The 21038-nt window shown below is 38.1% G+C and overlaps 1 protein-coding gene across 7 annotated transcripts in view; it reads right to left on the bottom strand.

Moving 5' to 3' along the window:
* axin1 (axin 1) overlaps positions 1–21038 on the bottom strand; it is a 255792-nt gene that overhangs the window by 41559 nt on the left and 193195 nt on the right. For all 7 annotated transcript variants that reach the window (XM_052021867.1, XM_052021869.1, XM_052021872.1 and 4 more), the window contains exon 3: positions 18373–18513. In XM_052021867.1, the coding sequence (XP_051877827.1) occupies positions 18373–18513 (141 nt within the window). The remainder of the gene's footprint in view (positions 1–18372; positions 18514–21038) is intronic.

Genomic DNA, 21038 nt, shown 5'->3' with positions numbered 1-21038 from the left:
TCCATCTCATCTTCAGTCTCCTTCACCCCCTTCTGCCTGGTGTTATTTTGAAAACGTTTCCCATGTTCAAAAGAGAAACAGAAATAGTTCATGACTGGAGACATCCTTTAACAAAAACTGAAAGTGCTAGAAGAACTCAGTCAGGTAGAATCTGTGAAAGAGAAACCAGTTAATATTTCCAGAGTGGATAGATTACAGTTTGAAAACAGTATTTTGAAAATTGTAACCCCTCCACTCTTCCCTCAGTTCTGAGGGAGGTTTCCTGACTGGAAATATCAACTTGTTTCTCTTTCCACAGATGCTGTTTGATTGGCTGTTATTCCAGCATTTTCTGTTTTTGTTTCAGATTCCAGCATCTGCAGTTTTGTTTTCCACAAGCGACATCCTTTCTTGAATGTCAACACTCATTGCTCCCCTGAATGCACCCATTTCTCACAACGTCCATTTTCATTATGCCTTGCATCCAATGACCATTCTCATCCATCTCATATGCCACCTGGGTAATCTACAACCCAATGGCATGAACACCGTTTTCCAATTTTAGGTAACCCTCCCCTCCAGTGGGTTGTTTTCTCTTTTCCCCCTTCTTTCTCTCTCCTTCCGATCCTCAGCTGAAAAAGTCAAAGTTGGGTTTATTGTCATATGTACATGTATGCACAGGTGCAATAAAAAAAAGCTTACTTCAGAAACATCACAGGCAGATAGAATCATAAGCAGCAATCACAAGAAAAACACATTAAACACAATTTTTACATTTTCCCCCAATCCCTCAAACCCCACCAGCCTATCACCGATCTGCAACCCCCCCCCTTCCTAGTTCCATCCACCCAGTACACACACAGGTTTCCACCCTTCCCCCTCCACTATCAGATTCTGGTTCCAACTGCCCTTCACCTCTCTCATGATTCCCATTCTCACCTCCTTTCGTGTCCAGCACTGGTTGTCCATGGTGTTCCTGCTCATCTCCTTCCAGCAGCTGTCTCTAATCTTCACAGTCCCTCCCCCCACCTAGCTCCATCTGCCTCCTATACCTGGGGCAACTTGCCTGTCATCTTACACCCCTCCCCATTCCACCAATCACCTCTGACTCCTGTCTCACCACTCCCCCTTCCTCCTTTATACTGGCCATCACTCCACTAAGTCCTGATGCAGGGTTTGGACCAGAAACACCAACAATTCCTTTGCTCCCATAGATGTTGCTTGGCCCACTGAGTTCCTCCAGCAGACTGTTTATTGCTCCAGATTCCAGCATCTGCAGTCACCCATCTCTCCCAAAGGCATTATGTTCAGTTTCCTTTGAGTTTACTGGCCTACATCTCTACCCTAATCATTAGCGCTAGATGCGCAGGTCTTCCATCTCCTTAAATATCAAACATTAATATTTGGTTTGAGAGGTCTTTGTGGGTGCACGTCGGCTACCATATTTGCCTACATAACAGTGCCTGCATTTCATTAGTATATTGGGATGAAAAATTCTGACAACGTAATAAGGTAAATATTACAAATGCATGTTTTTATTTTTTTCTTTTGTTTAAACAGCTGTAGGTTCTCTGCAAAACTGAGTGGAACAGCTGAAAGACCTTACCTGAAACACAAAGCTACTTTCTCTCCTAGAGGTTGATTAACTGGTCCTGCATTTCTACCATCTTCTGTGTTTATTTCAGAAAGCAAGAGCTAGTTAGCACATTTTATTTTCTGTTTCACTGGAGAAAACAAAATGCCATTGGGGGAGGAAAAGAGTGACCATTCAGGAAATTTCAAATAGAGGAAACAGAAAAGTCAAGACAACTATAGTTCCCCCTCCACCCGCACGCCCCACCATGATCAGAATATTGCATACTTAGATTAAGTCTGTACTTCCAAAAATACACCACCACCCCAAACCTAGCATTTTTCAAAAACAGAATGCATTTTTATAAGTGTTCTTAAATGAAAATGCTTTCCTGTTCAAGGTTTATCGCTGAAGATTTTCAACAAAATATTCTGTAATTAATTTTGTTTCATGAAATTTCAGATTTGTGCAACTGTTTTCATTTATAGAGTAGAGACTTTAAAAGGTGGGATAAGTACCAACAAGGCAAAGATAAAAATATTAGAACTTTAAATTTTCATAAAAACATCTTCAATGTTACAATGATTTTTTTGGATAATGTAATCCAAATTTAAAACACTACAATCACAAGGACTTCAAACATGCTGCACTTCAATTCTTAACTCACCGCAATAGGAATTAAGAAAGCCACTCCTTTCTACTGGTAATACTTTCCAATTCCAAAATTGGAAATTTCAGCAAAAGTGTCCACATTTTCGTATCAATGGGCTTGCTCTAGTCTAAAGCCCTGGCATTGAAATCACTTTTATGTCAATCAATGCCTTCCTTGCCAGTCAGCCAGCAACTCTCCCAGGAAACCCTCAAACCACAGATAAGCTTCTTCAAAGTGTTTTACAGTTCACTGAATGAACACAACGAAGGAACATCAAACTTCCTTTTTTTGGGTGTAAACCTCCACCTAGAACGCTAAGAGCCATGTGTAATGAATCTTTTTCCATCTCTCTTTTATCTGCTCATTACATAGGCCCTATTCCCCTTAATCTCCATATAAAAAAGAACCAAAGCTCCCCGCAGATCCAGACATGCTGTGCCCCAGTCTGTGAAGAATCCCAAACTAATTTTATGCTGGATTCTGCTTCTAATATTAACCCTAGTGTTGGCAGTAGAGATTCTTCCATTTTAAAATAACAAAAATGCAGTAAGTATTAATTCAAAAGAGTTTAGAAAATACTTCATTTTATACAATTGATGGTTAAAAGCATTTTGGTCTGCAATTCCAAATTACTTTTCATAGCATTAAACTTCATGCAGATTTGCTGACAATAAACCAATTTAGTAATAATGGTCTGGAGTTTATAATTTAGTACATTCAAGGCTGAAATAGATAAGATTTTCAGATGAAAGGTATCAATGGTTATGGGGATTGGACAGAAATGTGAAGTTGAAGCTAAAGATCAGATCACCCATGATCTAATTAAAAGGCCGAGTTAGCTCAAGTTTTCACAAGCACAATAAAGTGCAGAAAACAGGAAGTTTCCCTGCTCCTCCAGAAGCTTTGCCCTAATATTGTTTCATTAAGAAATTGAGCACTAAAATATGAAAGGCTCTAAACCTGCCACACTTATGGACTAAATACCCACTCAAGTGCCTGATAAAGTTAGGACCTGTCCATTCAAGAGTGAATTTATGGCAGTGTGGTATATCTTTTTGACTACCAAACAACTACCCTGACACCGAAACCAATTTTTAAAAAAAAATCTTAACCCCATCTTCCATTTAGACTCTTTCAAGAGCTGCATATTATTTTATAATAAATGAAATAACCAAACACACACACATCCAGGTTCAGGCATCATGGTTCTAAGGATTCTTTGATCCAGTTGACTGAACAGACATGCAGTCACTTGCCTACTCTCAAAGGTCCCACACTCCCTGTAGAGATTGCCACCCCCTATATGGTGCCCAAAAACAGTAAGTAGATGATCAAAAATTAAGGTTCATTAGACTTGACGTTCACCTGTAGGCATAAGTAAAAGGCCTTTCCTTTATCAACAACTGCAAAGCCCAGACTATTGGGCCATTCAGTGCTCAATAACTGAAAAACGAATTAAGGCGTAGCTGTGTGCAAGCTCAAATGTGTCAACCTGAATTAAGTTTCCCCAAGACTTAGATTAGACAAAAGTTAAATTTTGCATGGTTAGGAAACTGAATTGTAAGAATGACTCAGGTCACTGAGCATGATTATTGTTTGCTTGTGCTAGGTAAGTTTCATGGCCCATATGTACACAGAACTTTAAGATTGTTTTGCATTTTCACTGATGTTTGCACAATTTTTTTTTTACATTATGGATCCTTCATGGTATTGCTTGTGATAAGGGAATAATTTCATAGATGTCAATTATTTTTTTTTACAGCTTTGTCTCATGTAGATGAAACACATGCAACAAATATGTAGTTCCGTATTTATCCCCCTCCCCATAGTGTTATTTCCCCCTCTCCCCAAAGTGTTTTTTCCACATGTCTAACACCAGTGGGTACGTTTACATGTGCAGTAATTTGTATGCAGAAACAATAATGCTTTATTGATGAAGATTTCCATGCCTGGTCTTTTAGAACGAAGGGCTGGAGCAAGTTACCCATCTAAAAGCTCGTTGAATAAATATATATCCTCCTTTCTCCTCCAGCAGAACCTCAGCCTACACCCCAGCTGTTTATTGAGCCATAATCAAACCTGAATCAGATTTATTATTACTGATAGGACATGAAATTTGTTGTTTTGCAGCAGCAGTACAGTGCAAAGATCAAAATCAATAAATTACAAAATTAAAACAGTGCAAAATAAAGGAATAATGAGGTAGTAACCTCATAATAACCTGAAGCTTCTAAAGTCAAGGATTTACTCTCACCAACCTTTGATTCTTTTTTCACTAACTTCCAAACTCAGCACTTTTGAAAACAACATGTTATGGAACAAAGATTTAGCCTTTCTGGAAGTTGGGGGAAAAAGGAGGAGGATTGGGTGCTGAAGCTTTCATTATGAACCCCATCAAATGACCAACTGGAATGTTGAAATACTTATGTGACCACCCAAAGGCAACTTTGAGATTCCTTGCAAGTTTATTCAGAGAAATATTTCTGAGAGAGCTGGTGGAGGTGATACTGAGAATTTGAATAAATCCAGCATTGTCCCATAATAGCCCCAGTGAACCCAAAATGCACGTGATCATTTGAGAAAGTCAGAGGCAGCCTCACACTTGGATTCAGTAGGAAGAAATGGAGAATTTCCAATTCCACAAAGCAAAGCCTTCGCATACTATCAGGTAAGCAGATACTATTTGTGACTGAAGGTTCAGGAACTGCGCAAGCATGATGGAAAAGCTGTTGACAACAGGCTCATTTAAAGTGCACCTACCTGAAGGCAGGTCTCAAGTCCTGGCACCTTCAGTGTGCAGCTCCCCTTTTAAACTACAAGAGCAGTTCAGAGCTGGGAGTGTTTTGCAGTGATCAGTTCCTCCCCTGACAATCCAATGCTTTCTTGATCCAAATCTTGATATCAAGGACAAAACAGCCTGCTTGAATGGTACCCATCCACAATTTTATTCGTTTCTTCCACCACCATTACACTTCCACAGTGGCTGAACAGAGTTTATTCATCTATACTATTCCGTACCTCCCATACCAACAAACTTGAGGCCAAACTTGAGACCAGGCATATGGGAACACTGCCATCTTTAGGTTCCAAGTTGCACACCACACTGACACAGAAACATCATTTCTTCATTATCACTGGGTCCAAATCCTGTAATTCCCTACCCAATAACATTGTGGAAGCACTTTCACCAGGTGGACTGCAGCAGCTCCAGAGAGTTGACCACCTTCTCAAAAGACAACTTTGGATGTCTGATAAATGCTAGCTTGTGACACGATGAATAAAAATTATAACAGCACTGATCAACTCGCTGGATAACCCAACACTAAGAGGAACAATATTAAAGGCAAAAATCATTATTCATACTATTGGGGTCACCTGTGATTGCTGTTATTCTTGCTAATGACAAAATCTGTTGGGGGGGGGGGGTGGAATTGGCAGGAGAATAAAATGTGTTCAGGTAGGATTAGTGTAAAAAAAAGAGTGCTTGTTGATCTGCATGGACTCAGTAGGCTAAAGGGCCTGTTTCCATGTTACATTTCTCTCTGACTCTAGTAGGATCAAGATGGGAGGCAGTTGATAATGGGACATCGCAGTGATCCATGCTTGGCACCCAACTGTACACAAAATATCAATGATTAGAATGGGGGAAGCAAATGTAATATTTCTAAGTTTGCCAATGACAAACCTAAATTGATTTGAGAATTAGGATGCAAATAGGCTTCAAGGTGATTTGGACTAACTGAGCAGGCAAGAGCAAATGGCAGTTGCCACATAATGTGGACAAACAAAGTTATTTCAGCAGGAAAAACAGAATTATTTAAATTGTGCTTGATTGGCAAACAATGTACAAAGGGATCTGGGTGTCCTTGTACACCATTCACTGAAAGCAAATATTCAGGTGCAGCAAGCAGGCAAGGTGCCAAGTGGTACATTGGTCTTTATCAAAAGGTTTTGAGTACGTGAGCAAAAATGTCTTACTACAATTATACAGGGCCTACGTGCCCCCTCAATATGCTGGTGCCACCATTAAAGAGAACCTCAAATGGACCTGAGAGGTAAAAAAAAACAAACAAGGGAGCAGACTAAGAGCAGGAATAGTGTGTCAATTGACACACTTGACATCTCAAAGCCTTCCAACAATCTACAAAGTACAGGTCAAGAGTATGATGGAATATCTTTACTTGCTGGTATGAGCATAGCTCCAATGCAAGCAGCTCAATGGTAAAGACAAAACATTACATCCATTGGCTTGGACATTAACTCGATCCAGCAAAATATCAAAAGCTACAAAAATGGCCTCCTGTGAAGAAAGTAAATTTTAAACAATACTAGCTAGCATCAGCCACCTGTTTCTTGATATGGATTCTAGTGGTCGCCTGATAAAATGAGATGTACTATGTTATCAATGAGCTCAATGGTTTCCAGACTCAGCATGGCCTTTGTGCAGTTAACTAGCAGCTTTGGGGTCCCCAAGGTAACCTCAGACTGCAGTGGTGGCACAAACCAATCTGCAACACACTGACTAAATTCAAAAGGGAGGGCTCAGAGCCAAGCCTGTTCAACAAGGAAGCTGTGGTTTTACTTAGGGTACTTGCAACAACTATACAATATTAAAATCTTCCCCCTCCCAACAATCCACAAGTTTTACTATGTTTAGAGAAATGTTTATCATTTTAGTCAAGTGACAATCTCCAAATCACTCATTTCAAAATGCTGACCAAGCACTATTAGAAGCAATTGCAATTTTGTGGAATTATAACTTTGGCATTTTCAGAAATACTACATGCTGTAAGTATATTTTTAAACCAAGATGATTTAACCACTGCTATGTTAGATATAAATATTCTTTGTTACTGCTAATCTACCTTCTCATCTATCAAATCATAGTTAAGAACGTCTTCAGAAATGGGAACTCTTCCCATCCTGATATTTCTACCTTTTGGATCCACAAGAATGCATTTTTGCCCCCATCCTAATCTGTTGTCCTTTAGCAGCATTATCCAAAGAGATGGGTTCAAAGACTTCAGGCAGCTCTAACTCCCAGCTGCCTCTCCTCACCCCTACAAAAAAAAATCAATAAAAAATAGATGCTGGAAATCTGAAACAATACCAGAAAATATTGGAAACACTCAGCAGGTCAGGCAGCATCAATACAAAGGGAAACAATTAAATGCTTCAGGTCCAAGACCACTCACCCAACATTAACTGTTTCTCTTTCCTCAGATGCCACCTGACCCAAGTATTTCCAGCATTTTGTGTTGTTATCTCACTGTCATATTTTTGTGCAATATCCTGTCTTGCACGAGCTACGATGACCTCTAATTAAACCTCTAATCACCATCATCATTTCCAACCTCCACTGCCACAGGATGTAGGATCCATCCTTCTGCTTGACCACTCTCTCATGTTAATCATTTACATTTGCACCTTACTTGATCCTCAGCTGAGTTTGACTTCACATCCTTGACACCAGAAAGACCACCCACTTCTAGTCCATTAACAGAAACTGAGTCTGCCCTTACCTCTGCTTGCTTCCGAAACATCAGGCCACACCACACTTAACCAGGCATCTGTGTTTGAGCCTCATTAGAAGACAGAGCTGGGGACAGAACTTAGTCCCATGTCAAAATTGTTGGTTAATTTTCTAATATTCAGAAGCATTTGAAAACTTAACATTTAAGTACATTTTAAAAGCAAAATGATTAAACATTCTTAAATTAAAAACATCTAGAAATAATGAAAAATATTAAAATAATTAAAAACCTGTCATCCCTTTTGCAGCTTAATCTGCAGGTCCAGAATATCCATTTAAAATCAACAACATTTTGGATTCAATGCAGGACCTGACCAAGGGTGTGCATGCAAGTGTAAACTTTGGTCTAAATTGAACTGCCAGTGTAAACTAGAGGTCACTGCCATTAAGACCTAGCCTGACTTCTAGGCTTTCTCCCTTCCTAACTCAAACATTACAATTGCTGGCAAGAATTGGGAACTTGATATTTTCTCCAGAACAACAAACGTAGCTCACAACATCTGCACATCCATGTCTGTTGATGCATTATGATTTCTCTGTGAAGAGTATTAAAAATGAAAAAGAACGCACATTCACAGAGGAACCAAACAAAACTCAACTGGGAACAACTGATATGCAAACTTGCTTACTATGTAAATTCTAAAAGTTAGCACTACCATTTTAAAAAGCTTTTAAAAGTCACTATTATACAGTAAAGATTTAACGTGTACAAGTCACAACCCGAGCTTCACCAGGAACAATCAGCCACTTTGATGTGACTAATACACTATATTTTACATTGGCCAATGGAGTAATCACCTAAAAGATACCCAAGAACAGAGTTGCGTAATGACATTGATCAATTATGATCTTTTGACCAGAGTTACTAGACTATTAACACAAGAACCATTTTGGTGAATACCTTCTTAATTTTTTTCCATGTGTCTCTATATTTTCCACATAGATCTGTTATCCTCAATGATCACTTACAGCAAACATTCAGCAGATGTTCTCTTAAACTACCCCCTGCTATTAAAAGCTTTGTGCCTTACTTCAAAGAAAGCCACAATGCCTTCAAGCTAAGTGGGATGCTGAAAGGATTAAACCATCAGAAGAACAGGGCCCAACTTACTAAATTTGCCATTGCATTAAAGTGCCACTGTACTTAGCAGATGGGGTGCAATCTGCAGCTCTCAATGTGGTAATTCTGATGGCACATTGCCCAAATGTATACAATAATACCCTGCTGCTGCTTATCCAGAGAAAGTGAAAGAGTACCAATACTCTAGGCTAATGCTACAGCCAAGCAGAAGGATTTCTATTAAAATTTCTGCTTTTTGCTCCCCCACACCTCCATTAAATAGAAACACGATCCAGACACACTTTACCAGAAACAATGATAAAAGGCAGCCTGATTGATACACCAGAGATACCTTGATCAAGGTATTGTTTTGGCACAATCATCAATCAGAATAAGTGCTCAAACTGCGCAATCAACATGCAACGTACTAGTGCCAAAATGCATCTTCAGAAGGAACTGGAGAAAAAGAATTTTAAGATCTGCAACTTTCTCTTTCAAATTCACATTCTACTTCAAATTCACATTCTACTTCAAATTCTCAGTTCTTCCTGTGCCAGCTGTTGAAAAGCTGAAGGAACCAAATATCATATTTCATATTAAAAAGAGAAAATGCTGAAAAAAAAACTCAGGTCCGACAGCACAACGGAAAGAGAAAAAGTTAATGTTTCAGGTCCAGGACCCTTCATACCTTCAAGTTAGCTGAAGACACAAAACCAGTGGGTTGCAAACGTAGAATGTACAGGCTTCAATGAAATATAGACAAACTGAGTGAACAGGTAAAGACATGGCATTTAGACATGCTGCAAATGTGAAGTTATTTATTCTGGTGCACAAAATAAAGCAGTACTTTTTAAATGGTGAGTAACACTCAAAATGCTGGAGGAACTCGGGGGTCAGGCAGCATCTACGGAGGGAAATGAATAGTCAATGTTTCGGGCCAAGACTCTTCATCAGGACTTTTAAATGGTGAGATTGGGCAATGTTGATGTTCAAAGAGACCCTGGTGTCTGTGTACATATCACTGTAATCCAACAAGTGGGTGCAGCAAGTAATTAGGAAAGCAACATGTTGTCATTATGAAGAGAGTACAAGAGTAAAGATGTTTTACTTCAATTATATAGAGTTCTAGTGAGACAGTCCCTTGTGTAATGTGTACAATTTTGGTTTCCTTACTTACTATAGAAAGGTGGAGTGAAGATTCATTAGACTAGTTCCAGGGATGGTGGAGACCAAGTAAACTGTGATATATTAGAGAGTTTAAAATAAGAGATTGCATCCACGCTTACAAAATGCTTGTAGGGCTTAACAGGCTTGGTGCAAGGAAAATGTTTTCCCTTGATGAATAATCTAGAACCAGGGATCACAGACTCAGGATGTAGGGTAGCAGATTTAAGACAAGAAATTTCTTCAATCAAGGGCAAAAAAAATCTTTGGAATTCTCTACTCTGGAGGCTCAGTCATTGTGTTCTTTCAAAAGAGAGATTGACAGATTTCTGAATAATAAGGCAAATCATAGACAATGGGGATACTGCAAGAAAAATGGCAACGAGGTACAAGATCAGCAAGACCTTGGTGAATGATAGAGCAGGCTCAAAAAGGGCCAAATAGTCTACTCTAGCTCCAAATTATTTTGTTCTTAAACCTGCACATTTCCAAATCATTTTCCAATACCTTCATTGAATCTTGTTTCACCTCTTAGAAAAAAAGATGAAAACTCAATCCATGAATCGGTGCAGGATATCTGTTTCATCATTCAGAGATATTGCATAATTAAGAAAATCCCCCACGTCCAGATTGAGCTCAACTCAATCTTAAAAAAAATAGAAGCAATTGACTAAAATCAAGAACAGCCAAAAATCATTCAGAAGTTTATTCTGCCAAAGTTATACTGGCCCCATTTAATTTTTATACTGCCTTTGTGACATCACCTAACACAAGCAGAACTGCCTTGCAATGATACTTTGATCCCTCCCTCAAAAGAAAAAATTACATTTGAAGACTCACAAGCTCTTTCCAACATGGCAGCAGCTTGAAATTTGGATTCAGCATTGGCCAACATTAATAAAATTGGGGGTGGGGGGGGAAAAAGAGGTGGGCAAGTCTGCAGCTATAAGTCACGTCACAAAAACAATGAGTAATGTTTGCACATTCTTCTAATGTGGTTTCTCATCTCTGCAAAGCTCAGACAATTTTGGAACACAGCCACATACTCGCATGCAGGGGGAAGATGAACTCCAAAAGACATTTCTGTAATCAAGGATGCAAGACTCTTATTCAGCACCTAATTTTCAAATTAATGTCTTCATGTGTTAGAGGTAGGTTGCGACAGGAAAGAATGGTGCAATTCAGAATTTAAGCTGATGTTTGATCACTCATGAAGCCATCCAAAACTTAGCTGCCTAAATCCCAACTTGTACCATCCCATTCACTCAGTATTTGGTGATTTACAATGACTGTTAAATAGCACCTTCATGTTTTCATATCTGCATGGTCTTGTGTCCACCCACATCAGCAATCTCTAATCACCTGCAGTCCTACAACTCTCAATATCACTGCTCCTCTAATTCTGGCCTTCTGCTCAATTCAGAACTTACCTGCTCCACCTTAACAGCTATATCTTGAACTACTAGGGCCCTAAGATATTCTTTCCTAAAGTTTTCCACCTCTCACTCATTCCTCCTTAATACCAAATAGTTTGGATCATCTGCCCGAATACCTCTCATGTGACTTAGTACTAAAATTTTGTTTGAAAATACTCTTAAGAGTCAGAGTTATACAGCATGGAAATAGGCCCTTTGGACCAACTCGCCCATGCCAACCAAGTGCTGAGCTAGTTCCCATTTGCCTGCGTTTGGCCCATATCCCTCTAAATCTTTTCCATCCATGTACCCGCCTAATTGTCATAACTGTACCTACCACTATCAATTCCTCTGGCAGCCCCATCCATATACCCATCACCTTCTGTATGAAAAAGTTGCCCTTTAGGTCTCTTAAATCTTTCCCCTCTCACCTTAAATCTATGTCCTCTAGTTTTAGACTCCCCTACTCTGGGAAGAAGACTGTCACCATTCACCTTACGATTCACGATGTCCTCTTTACAACTTCCTTTCCTACTTTTGTCAACAAAATCAGAAATCATACCTTCAACGGTTTCATCCATGTTGTTCATATATAAATCATAAAATGTTGAGGCCCCTTTGTGGCACACTATTTGTTACATCTCGTTAACCAGAAAAAGATCATTCAGGGCTCCTTTGTTTCCCATTAGCCAGCCAGCCAATCCTTTAGTCACACTAATATTTTCTCCTACACCGCAAGTATTTTCTAAGTATAAACACATCTACCAGATCTCCTTTTCCCACAGCATTTTATTCCTTGAAAAAAAATGCCAATGAATTGGTCAATCACGACTTCTTTCACTGCTGATTACCTTGGATTTTTCCTAGTGCTCTAATGGCTTTAATAGTTTCTAACATTTTCCCAATGACACTCAAATGTTGTATTGATACAGCTCTGTTATACATTTCATTACTTCCACTGGACAGATTACTTTCTCCTGAAATTTCTCACTATTTTGGCCTCAGTTCATACTTTCAATGACATGCATGTCAATTACAATATTCTTTAACTTTCACCCATGTCTTTCATTCCTGTGGTGGGGGGCTTTCCTTTCACTTCCAATCTGAAGATACCTGGCTTCCACTGACAATTATTTTGCAATATCTATATCCATGGAATAACTGAAGTAGAATTACAAACATTCAATGGTGTAGTGTGCCTTTTTTGCATTCTTTAGTAAAAAAAATAGCACGCTGGTAGAGTCAAAACAAATAGTTTACCTTTTGCAAACTTAATGAACTTGGGGTTACTTCTATTACATCTTTTAAATCTTAAATGCTGCATTAAGGATGATAGTTTCTCAATTATTTCTAATAATAAAAAGATTTAGAATAAGCATTTCCAAAATGTTACAACACTGACACAATTGGGCTGACAATCACCATAGATAGATTGCATCCAATAACCCGCACATAAATGTAATAATAAAAAGAATCCCAAGGAAACACATGCTTTGTGTTTGTCTGAATTAAAAGTAACCTGGACATTTCAAATGATCACTCTAATAAACTGACAGTAAAATCATTTTTGAATTAAGCAGAGGCAAACAGTTCCAGCTTAATAGTTCTTGTAAATCTGCTCCCAAGGCATTTTACTCAAAATAGACACCACCTCAGTTTTGTTTTACATTTGCTCATGGAATATGGGATTACTTACAAGGTCATTATTTAACACCAATCTCTAATTGTCCTTAAGATGAGCATCTACTTCCCCTCTAAACAGCTGTTATCCTAATGGTGAAGATACTCCTGCAGTATCATGAGAGAGTAAATAGAGTTCCAAGATTTAGACCCTGCACAATAAAAAGAATGGTGACAAATTTCTAAGTCAGGATAATATGTGACCTGAATTGGAACCTGCAGGTGATGGCACGCCCATTAGTGTGCTGTCCATGCCCATATGCAGCAAGGCCTGGAAAGCATTAAGTGCAGCAAATATAGAGGGAGTGAACGTTTCAGGAAGCAGAGAGGGTGCTACAGAAACAAGCTTCTTTTCCCTGGACGGTATACCATTTGAGTGCTGGAACTGCAATCATCCAGGCAAATAGACAGTAGGTTATTGCACTCCTAACATATACTTGGTGAAATGTGGAAAGGCTTTGAATAATCAGGAGCCCTAAATTTCTACTGTAACCATAGCATGTGTGACTGGTCCAGTTAAGCTTGTTGGTGATAATAACCCTTATGCATTAATCCAAGCCCAACCTTCAAGATGTCAATAAAAGTAGATTTGGCAATGATGCTACTACTGAATGTTAAAGGGAGATGTTCAAACTCTTTTTGTTGAAAATGGTTATGTATTAACTGTGTGATGCAAAATGTTACTTGACACATCTTCCGGGTCTTGCTGCATGTGGGAAAAGGCTGCTTCCTTACTGCATATGAGTGGAACACCATGGAACATAAACATCCATTTCACCTTTTAATGATGGAAGCTCAAATGAAGCTGCAGCCAGAGATAGTTATGCTTAGAACACTGCTGCATGAGATTCTTGGGGCAATGTCCTGAGCCATCATGATTGGCCCCCCAACTGACAGATTTCTTTACATACTATTCCAACCAATTGAGAATTTCTCCTTTGATTCTCTTTGACATTTTGGGTAGATGCTAGTGTTGTACTGTACTGATACAGGTGTCATAGCTTGCAGGAGGTGCAGTTAGCTCTAGAGGGCAAGTTTTTAAAATCACAGGGAAGCATGCTGTCAAGGCTCATAGCTTTTGTTGTATCTAGTGCACTCAGCTCTTTTATATTAGGTTGAATAAATCAAATTGAATGAACAATTGGTTTTGGTTGAGAATGCAAGAGTAAGCTAAGACGAATCATTTAAAGTACAATTTTGAAATCAAAATTCATTCACAATGATAAAGCTTATTGTTTAGAACAACCTCCAAAAAGGCACATCTTGACTTGCATATGAACCAGTTGCTTTATGGTTGTTAATGTTCTTTATGATTTTTTATTTAAAACGACAATAAACTCAGAATGATCAATTCTAGTTCTTCATTAAAGTTAGGCAAAAATACACGATAGGCCAAAATATGAAGGGCAGAAGCAAAATTCATAAAGTTTAATCAATTTACAATAAAACCCAATAAAAACTTGTTCTGAATGGATTAAATGCAACAAAGCAATGTAAAAAGAGTCAACAGGTCTACCAGGAAGATAATTAAAACCTCTAGTTACATTGCCATATGAGTCACCCATATTGTACAATTAAGCTCACATTCTACTTATTACAGATCCATGCAGTTAAGCTGAGCTGCTTTGCCTGGCTGTGTGGCATAGAAAAGCTTATAGTTGGTCAGTTGAATTGATAAAGGTTTGGCACTAATCTGACAAAGTGGACCACCAAGTGACAGACATGGAACATAGGATTCTCATTTTGATCTGATCACAGGATGCGGAGGCACGATCGGCTGACTCCTTTTTCCTCAGTCATTGACCAGAACCATGTTCAGAGAACTAACTAGCCAGCACCCTAATACACCACACTTCCCTCAAAGACTCCACAAAATGGACATGCAACAAATCCAACACTGCTTTCAAATGAACAGGATCCTCTCCACAATAAAATGAATTGTGACTTGAACTATTTATCATCTTTTGAGGAAACAGCTTCAAAGCCAAGGTTCACCAATATACAAATTCTACAGTAATCCATAATAGGAAAGAATTTAAAAAATCTTAATCCATTTTAATACACTAATATATAGCTCATTTCCAAATCACCACCACTTTCTCAAGATCAACAAAACTTAAAAAGACTGGCCTTGCCAGTGATTCACAATGGGGTGCAAAATCAAAGACTCTCACTCTTTGAAGGTGAAAGCACAAGTTGAAAAGGCTGGTAAACAAGCATATGGGATTTTGACTTTATAAATACAGGCACGATTATAGAAACGTGCAATTTTTTTTTAACATAAATCGCAAGCAAAACTAGAACTGCAGTGTTCTGGCCAATTCTAGGCACCTCTTTCTACGGAACATGTCATAATCTTCAACAGCATGCATGGGGGATTTATCGGAATGACATCAGGAATGACATCCAGTAATACGTAGAGAAACTAAAGCTGATGGGGTTGTTTGCCTTATAGCAAGGATGGACAAAATGAGATTTGATAGAGATGTTAAGATTCAACAATTGTGCAGCACAGAAACTGATCCTTTCAGCCCACCTCATCCATGCTAGCTGTGATGACTATCTAACACCATTTACCTGCATTAGGTATGTATCCCTCTATGCCTTTACTTTCAAATGCCTGTCCAAACACATTGTAAACATTGTAATTGTATCTGCCACTACCACCTCCTCTGCCAACTCATTCCAGATAACTACCACACTCTGGAAAAACTTACCCTTCTGATCTCCTTTAAATTTCTTCACCCTCACTTTAAACTTGTGCCTTCTAGTTCCAAATTCCCCTGCCCTGGGAAAAAGACAATCTACCCTATGTGACACATGATTTTACAGACCTTCATAAGGCTACCCCTCCACCTCCTACATTCCAATGAGAATAAATCCAGCCTATCCACTCTCTCCTTATAACTCCAGCATTCCAGGCAAAATCCTGGTGAACTCTCCTGTACTCTCTATTGCTACCATATTCTTCCCGTATTGTGGCCACAAGAACTGTACACAATACCATAAGTGCGGTCTAACCAACATTTAGTACAACTGCAACATGACATCCTAATTCTTATACTCAGTGCCTTGGCCTATGAAGGTAACCGTACCAAATACTTTTTTCACTAACCGATCCACTCATTTTGCCACTTTCAGAGAGCAATGGACTTGCACCCCAAGGTCTTTGTACATCTTCTAGTTTCTGCCATTTACTCTGTACGTCCTACCAGAATTTGACTTCCCAAGGTGTATTACCTCACACTAGCCTAGGTTAAATTCCATCTGCCTCTGCTCTACTCAACTTTCCTGCAGGTTTAAGTCCTGCTGTATCCTTAAAGAACCTTTGCTATCTACAACTCCACCAACTTTCATGTTATCTGCAAACTTACCAATCAAACACACTACATTCTCATCCAAGTCACTTGTTTTACAAAAAGGGTCTCAGCACTGATCCCTGTGGTGCACCACTCATTATGGACTTCCAGTCAGAGAATCACCCAGCAAATTTAGGATCTAGCTTGCCAACATGCTTCAGATTTTAAGGGTTTCAGTGGAATAAATGAAAAGCTCCTTCTAGAAGGGTCAGTAGCCAGAGGACACATTTAAATGGTAAATGGCAAGCAGATTACTTGTGGGGGGAGAAATTGCTCTCAGAATTGTATTAATTGAAATTCACTATGCAGAAAGATGGTATTTTACTTAGAGAGAAAATGTATGATGGGCTATGGAAGAGATAATGGGGACTTGCTGAATAACTCAACAAAACAGCAGGCCAAAAAAAGCCCCCCTGGCTCACTTTACCTCTTGGTTCATAGTCTCGCAGGTCACAGCACATCAAGTGCATATCCAAGTATAATTAAAATATGATAAGGGTTTCTGCAATGATCAGATTTTCAGGCAATGTGTTCCACCCCCACTATCCTGCAGGTGAAGAAACTGTTTGTCAACTCTCAAGATTTTCTGCAGAAATGTCCTTAAACCTTTGCCTCTGGAAATCAAATTCTCTGCTAAAGTAATTCCAATGCATTTTGCTCAAGTCTTTAAATCTTCCCTCACCACCTTTTTCTCCAAAGCAACATCTTTATTAACCCTCTGTCCCTTCTGGCACCATCACAAACTTCCTATTGCATGATTAAAAACTATACTCAGTACTCCAGGTGTGGCCTAGAATACAGTTCAAGCAAACCCCCTTTTTATATACTACGCCACAGTCATTGAAGTATCTCGTATACCTTAAGCACTTTAGTTGCCTGTCCTACTACCTTCAAGAATCTATGGACATGTACCCAAGGTACCCTTAACTATGCAGTTTGCAGAATTCTATCAATTGTGTATTTTTTCAACTTGTTTGCCTTTCTTGAATGCATTACATTCTTTTAATTTAAAGTACAAGGGCACTGGAGAAATACTCCATACACTGGGATATGGAAAAGTGACATTGGGGTTTACTTAATAACTCAAATGATACGGCAGAAATTAATGGCCAAAATGATGAATGCTACAGCACAGAAGATCAATGAAAATTAATTTTAAAAATCATTCTTGTAGAATTTAATTGCAATAAAATGACTGCATCTCTCTCATCAACCCTAGGTGAAATGTGACCAGCCTAGTTCTTACAGGTTCAACAGTGCCTTAACGTCTCAAGCCAAATTTCAACCACCTGTAAACTTCTAGACTTTCAGGAACCTTTCTGGACAGGAATATTGACAAATTTCCCATATACCATACATGTTGAGCATTTGGCCTACAACTACAACTGTGCTCCGTGCATAAAAATAAGCTGCTTCCCAACATGGACGAACGCCTACTGAATTTGGATATGGACAGAGGAACATAGTATAGCACAGGAACAGGCCCTTCCACTCACGTCTGCACTACCAATGATGCCAATCTAACTAATCCCATCTGCCTATGTATACATACACATGGTCCACACCCCGCAATTTTCTGCCTGTTTGTGTCTAAATGCCTCTTAAATGCTGCTAGCATATATTCATGCAAAATGGATTTTGGATGAATATCTTCAGCATCTATTTCTGAACCAAACCTGCAATACTAAAGTCCAACAAGCTTAACACTACAATTTGAGATAAATGTATTAACACAAATTATTACTCTACAAAAAAAAAAGTTCAAGATCTATAGAAAACATTCACTTTGCTTATTAATGGAAATAAAGGTGGGAAAATTAATTCAGACCACATTCACCAAAACAATCCTGGTAAAAAGAGCCAAATTTTATCAGATCTAATATTTCGCAAATCAGTGTCTTTCAATAATTGCACAGAAATGAAATTCAGTAAAATTTTGCCATGTACATATACTTACACACTACTGTCTGTCAGTGACATGGTATCTGCATCACTTGACATGCTCTGCTGCTCACTGTCATTAGCACTTGTTGCTGGTGCCAAGGCATACCCTGTGTTCACGTAGTAAGGGTTGACGGGTTCCCGCCACGATCCATGTCTGGATGAAAGAAAAACATATTAGACAAAACCACGTTAAAGTTGTAAATAATTACCTATATCTTGGGAAAGTAAAATTCAGTGAGAAACGATGGCTTGAATTTAGTTAATGTACCAAGTGTGATATTAAAACTTAATTTCCCAGCAAATAAGAGTATTTACAACTCCAACAGAATATAGCAATTGAGGCAATTTAATGAACTTGGTCTTGTAATTATAATCAGTGCCAAACAACAACTTCAGATTTTACCGATTAAATGCTAACAAATCCACCTCTTGAGTTTCAGTTGTTGCAAATGGGGCACAACTTTATCAGGAATGAGATCTGGAATTTACATCTGACTTGTCAAAATTTAACTTTCAATCATACTTCACGAACATTTGCAGTTTTTCTGCTGGAAGTTGAGACCTGAAGACATGTATATCCTTTAAATTGTGCTGACTTAGATTCAATGGCATTTGCTCCTGCCAATCACAAAACCAGAAATGACTGCTGCAGAATCAGTGCCAGCAGACCCTACGAAATCTCAGGAAAAAAAAAGTGAGAAGTTATATCTTTGGAATAATGCACTTCTAAAAGAAGAGATCTGAAAATTGCCCCTATGCAAATTAGAGTTTCTTTAGACCGCAGTAATTAGCAAATCCTTTTGACCATACTAGAAAAAAATGCACAGTTGAGGGCTAACTTTGAACCTGGCTGCCGGCTTGAAAAGTAAAAACAAAATCAATTAAAAGACAATACTACAGCTATTTCTGATTACAATACAAATATGAAATCATACTTAATACTTGGAAATTTAATCTGAAAGAATAAATGGCTTAAGAAGTAATTTTGGTTAATTGTCTGGCCAGCCTTCTATTTTTAACAGGTCATATAGCATAAAATCCTAAAGGTACATTATCACAAGCTATTGGAAGAAATTTGCTCAAGGTGGAACACATTTGTGCAGCTTGCTGTCAATGGATATATACATTTGATTTTATTTGCTATAGAAATATAGATAGTTTTGTTAGGTATTGTATTACATAATGTGCAATGACAAAACCATTTAAATTTATAAAAATGCTTAATAATACTGTTGTTAGGCTCTGTATTTGTCAACAGCTGGATCAGGGTACAGGAGACAAAAGAGCAGAGTATTCAGATGGTGAGCTTAGTCCAATAATTTGGAACTGCTGAAAGTCTTTAAGCTGATAGCAAAAAGAACTGTCAGAATAACAAGGGCATGCACACACAGATAACTGTTCACTATATTTTAATGATTGGTTTCAACTTCACACTTACTTCATTTTCCAATATTCTATTAATTTACCTTGATGGCAATTAAAGTGAGCTTTCAAAATTCTACTCAAAAACACAAGGTTTGTAAACTTCAGAGAGCACATGACATGGAGGTAGATATTTGATCACTTGCATCTCATTCAAATTTTTCTTTTCAAGCAACCAGGCCAAAATTTTATTACTCATGATATGTTCAGATTCAGAAAATAAACCCAAATTTCTTAATGTCTTTCATCTATATTTAAGGCAAAGACAAATGTGATACAAATTCCAACTAATTTGAAAGCCTACTCATTAATCTAGATTTTGTACATTCAACACACAACGATTAGAAATTTCTGATAATGCATTGAGACTTCAATTTGCTAATTATGCAGTTCGATAAAAGGTTCGGATGTCAACATATTTAAATTAAGTTGTCCAATAAAGACAATAATAAACTGTCATTTAAAGGAGTCAGGTCTTTCAGTTTCTCACAACAGATTCCAATACTTCCCAGGTTTTTCTAGTACAAATATCTCTAGTATCATCATTTGTACCATTTTGAATAATTTCAAATAAAATTCTGAGTTTGCCATCTATGAAGAACATTTAGCTGTATACATATTTGACACAAGTAAAATTCAGGTTTTAGATGTGCATAGTTTTAAGTGCTGCATTAATCTGCAAATCAGTAACCTTTTTAAAGCCAAGGTCAAATACATGGATACAAAAATAGACAAGTCACAGTAAATTTGAATTAGTTAGATTTTGCAGCTCCACAACATTAAAAGATCATTACCAAAAACAATGCAAGTCATTACGCCATTTTATTTTGTTAATGAATCCAGTTAAACTCGATAAGGATTAATAAAAACCTAATCCAAATAGCATCAGCTCTTAGAGACAAGAACAGTAATAAACTAAAATGTGACTGCACCATTTACATTTAGAGTTTTAGTTCAACAGGGATAAAGTAATTAGCAATAACTTAAGATCGGCACCTCCTTGTACAAATAGTCTAATTTTGTGGAGGGGTGGGGGAAATAGAGAAAATATAGATTGCTTTGATGAACTGAATACCTACATTGCCAAATCTATTAAAGAAAAATGTATGTAGACAAAAAGAACTCAGTACCAAGTACTAAAATTATTGAGGTACATTGTATTCTGCAGAAAAAAAGTGCACGTTTTTACATTGAATCACAATATTCAAGTATATTGTCCCAAGCGTAGAACTAGTGCCAGAAGTTTTCAAATTTGGG

This window comes from Pristis pectinata, chromosome 8, assembly GCF_009764475.1.
Source record: "Pristis pectinata isolate sPriPec2 chromosome 8, sPriPec2.1.pri, whole genome shotgun sequence".
Taxonomy (NCBI): Eukaryota; Metazoa; Chordata; class Chondrichthyes; order Rhinopristiformes; family Pristidae; genus Pristis; species Pristis pectinata.
This window is presented reverse-complemented; position numbering and strand designations above follow the sequence as displayed.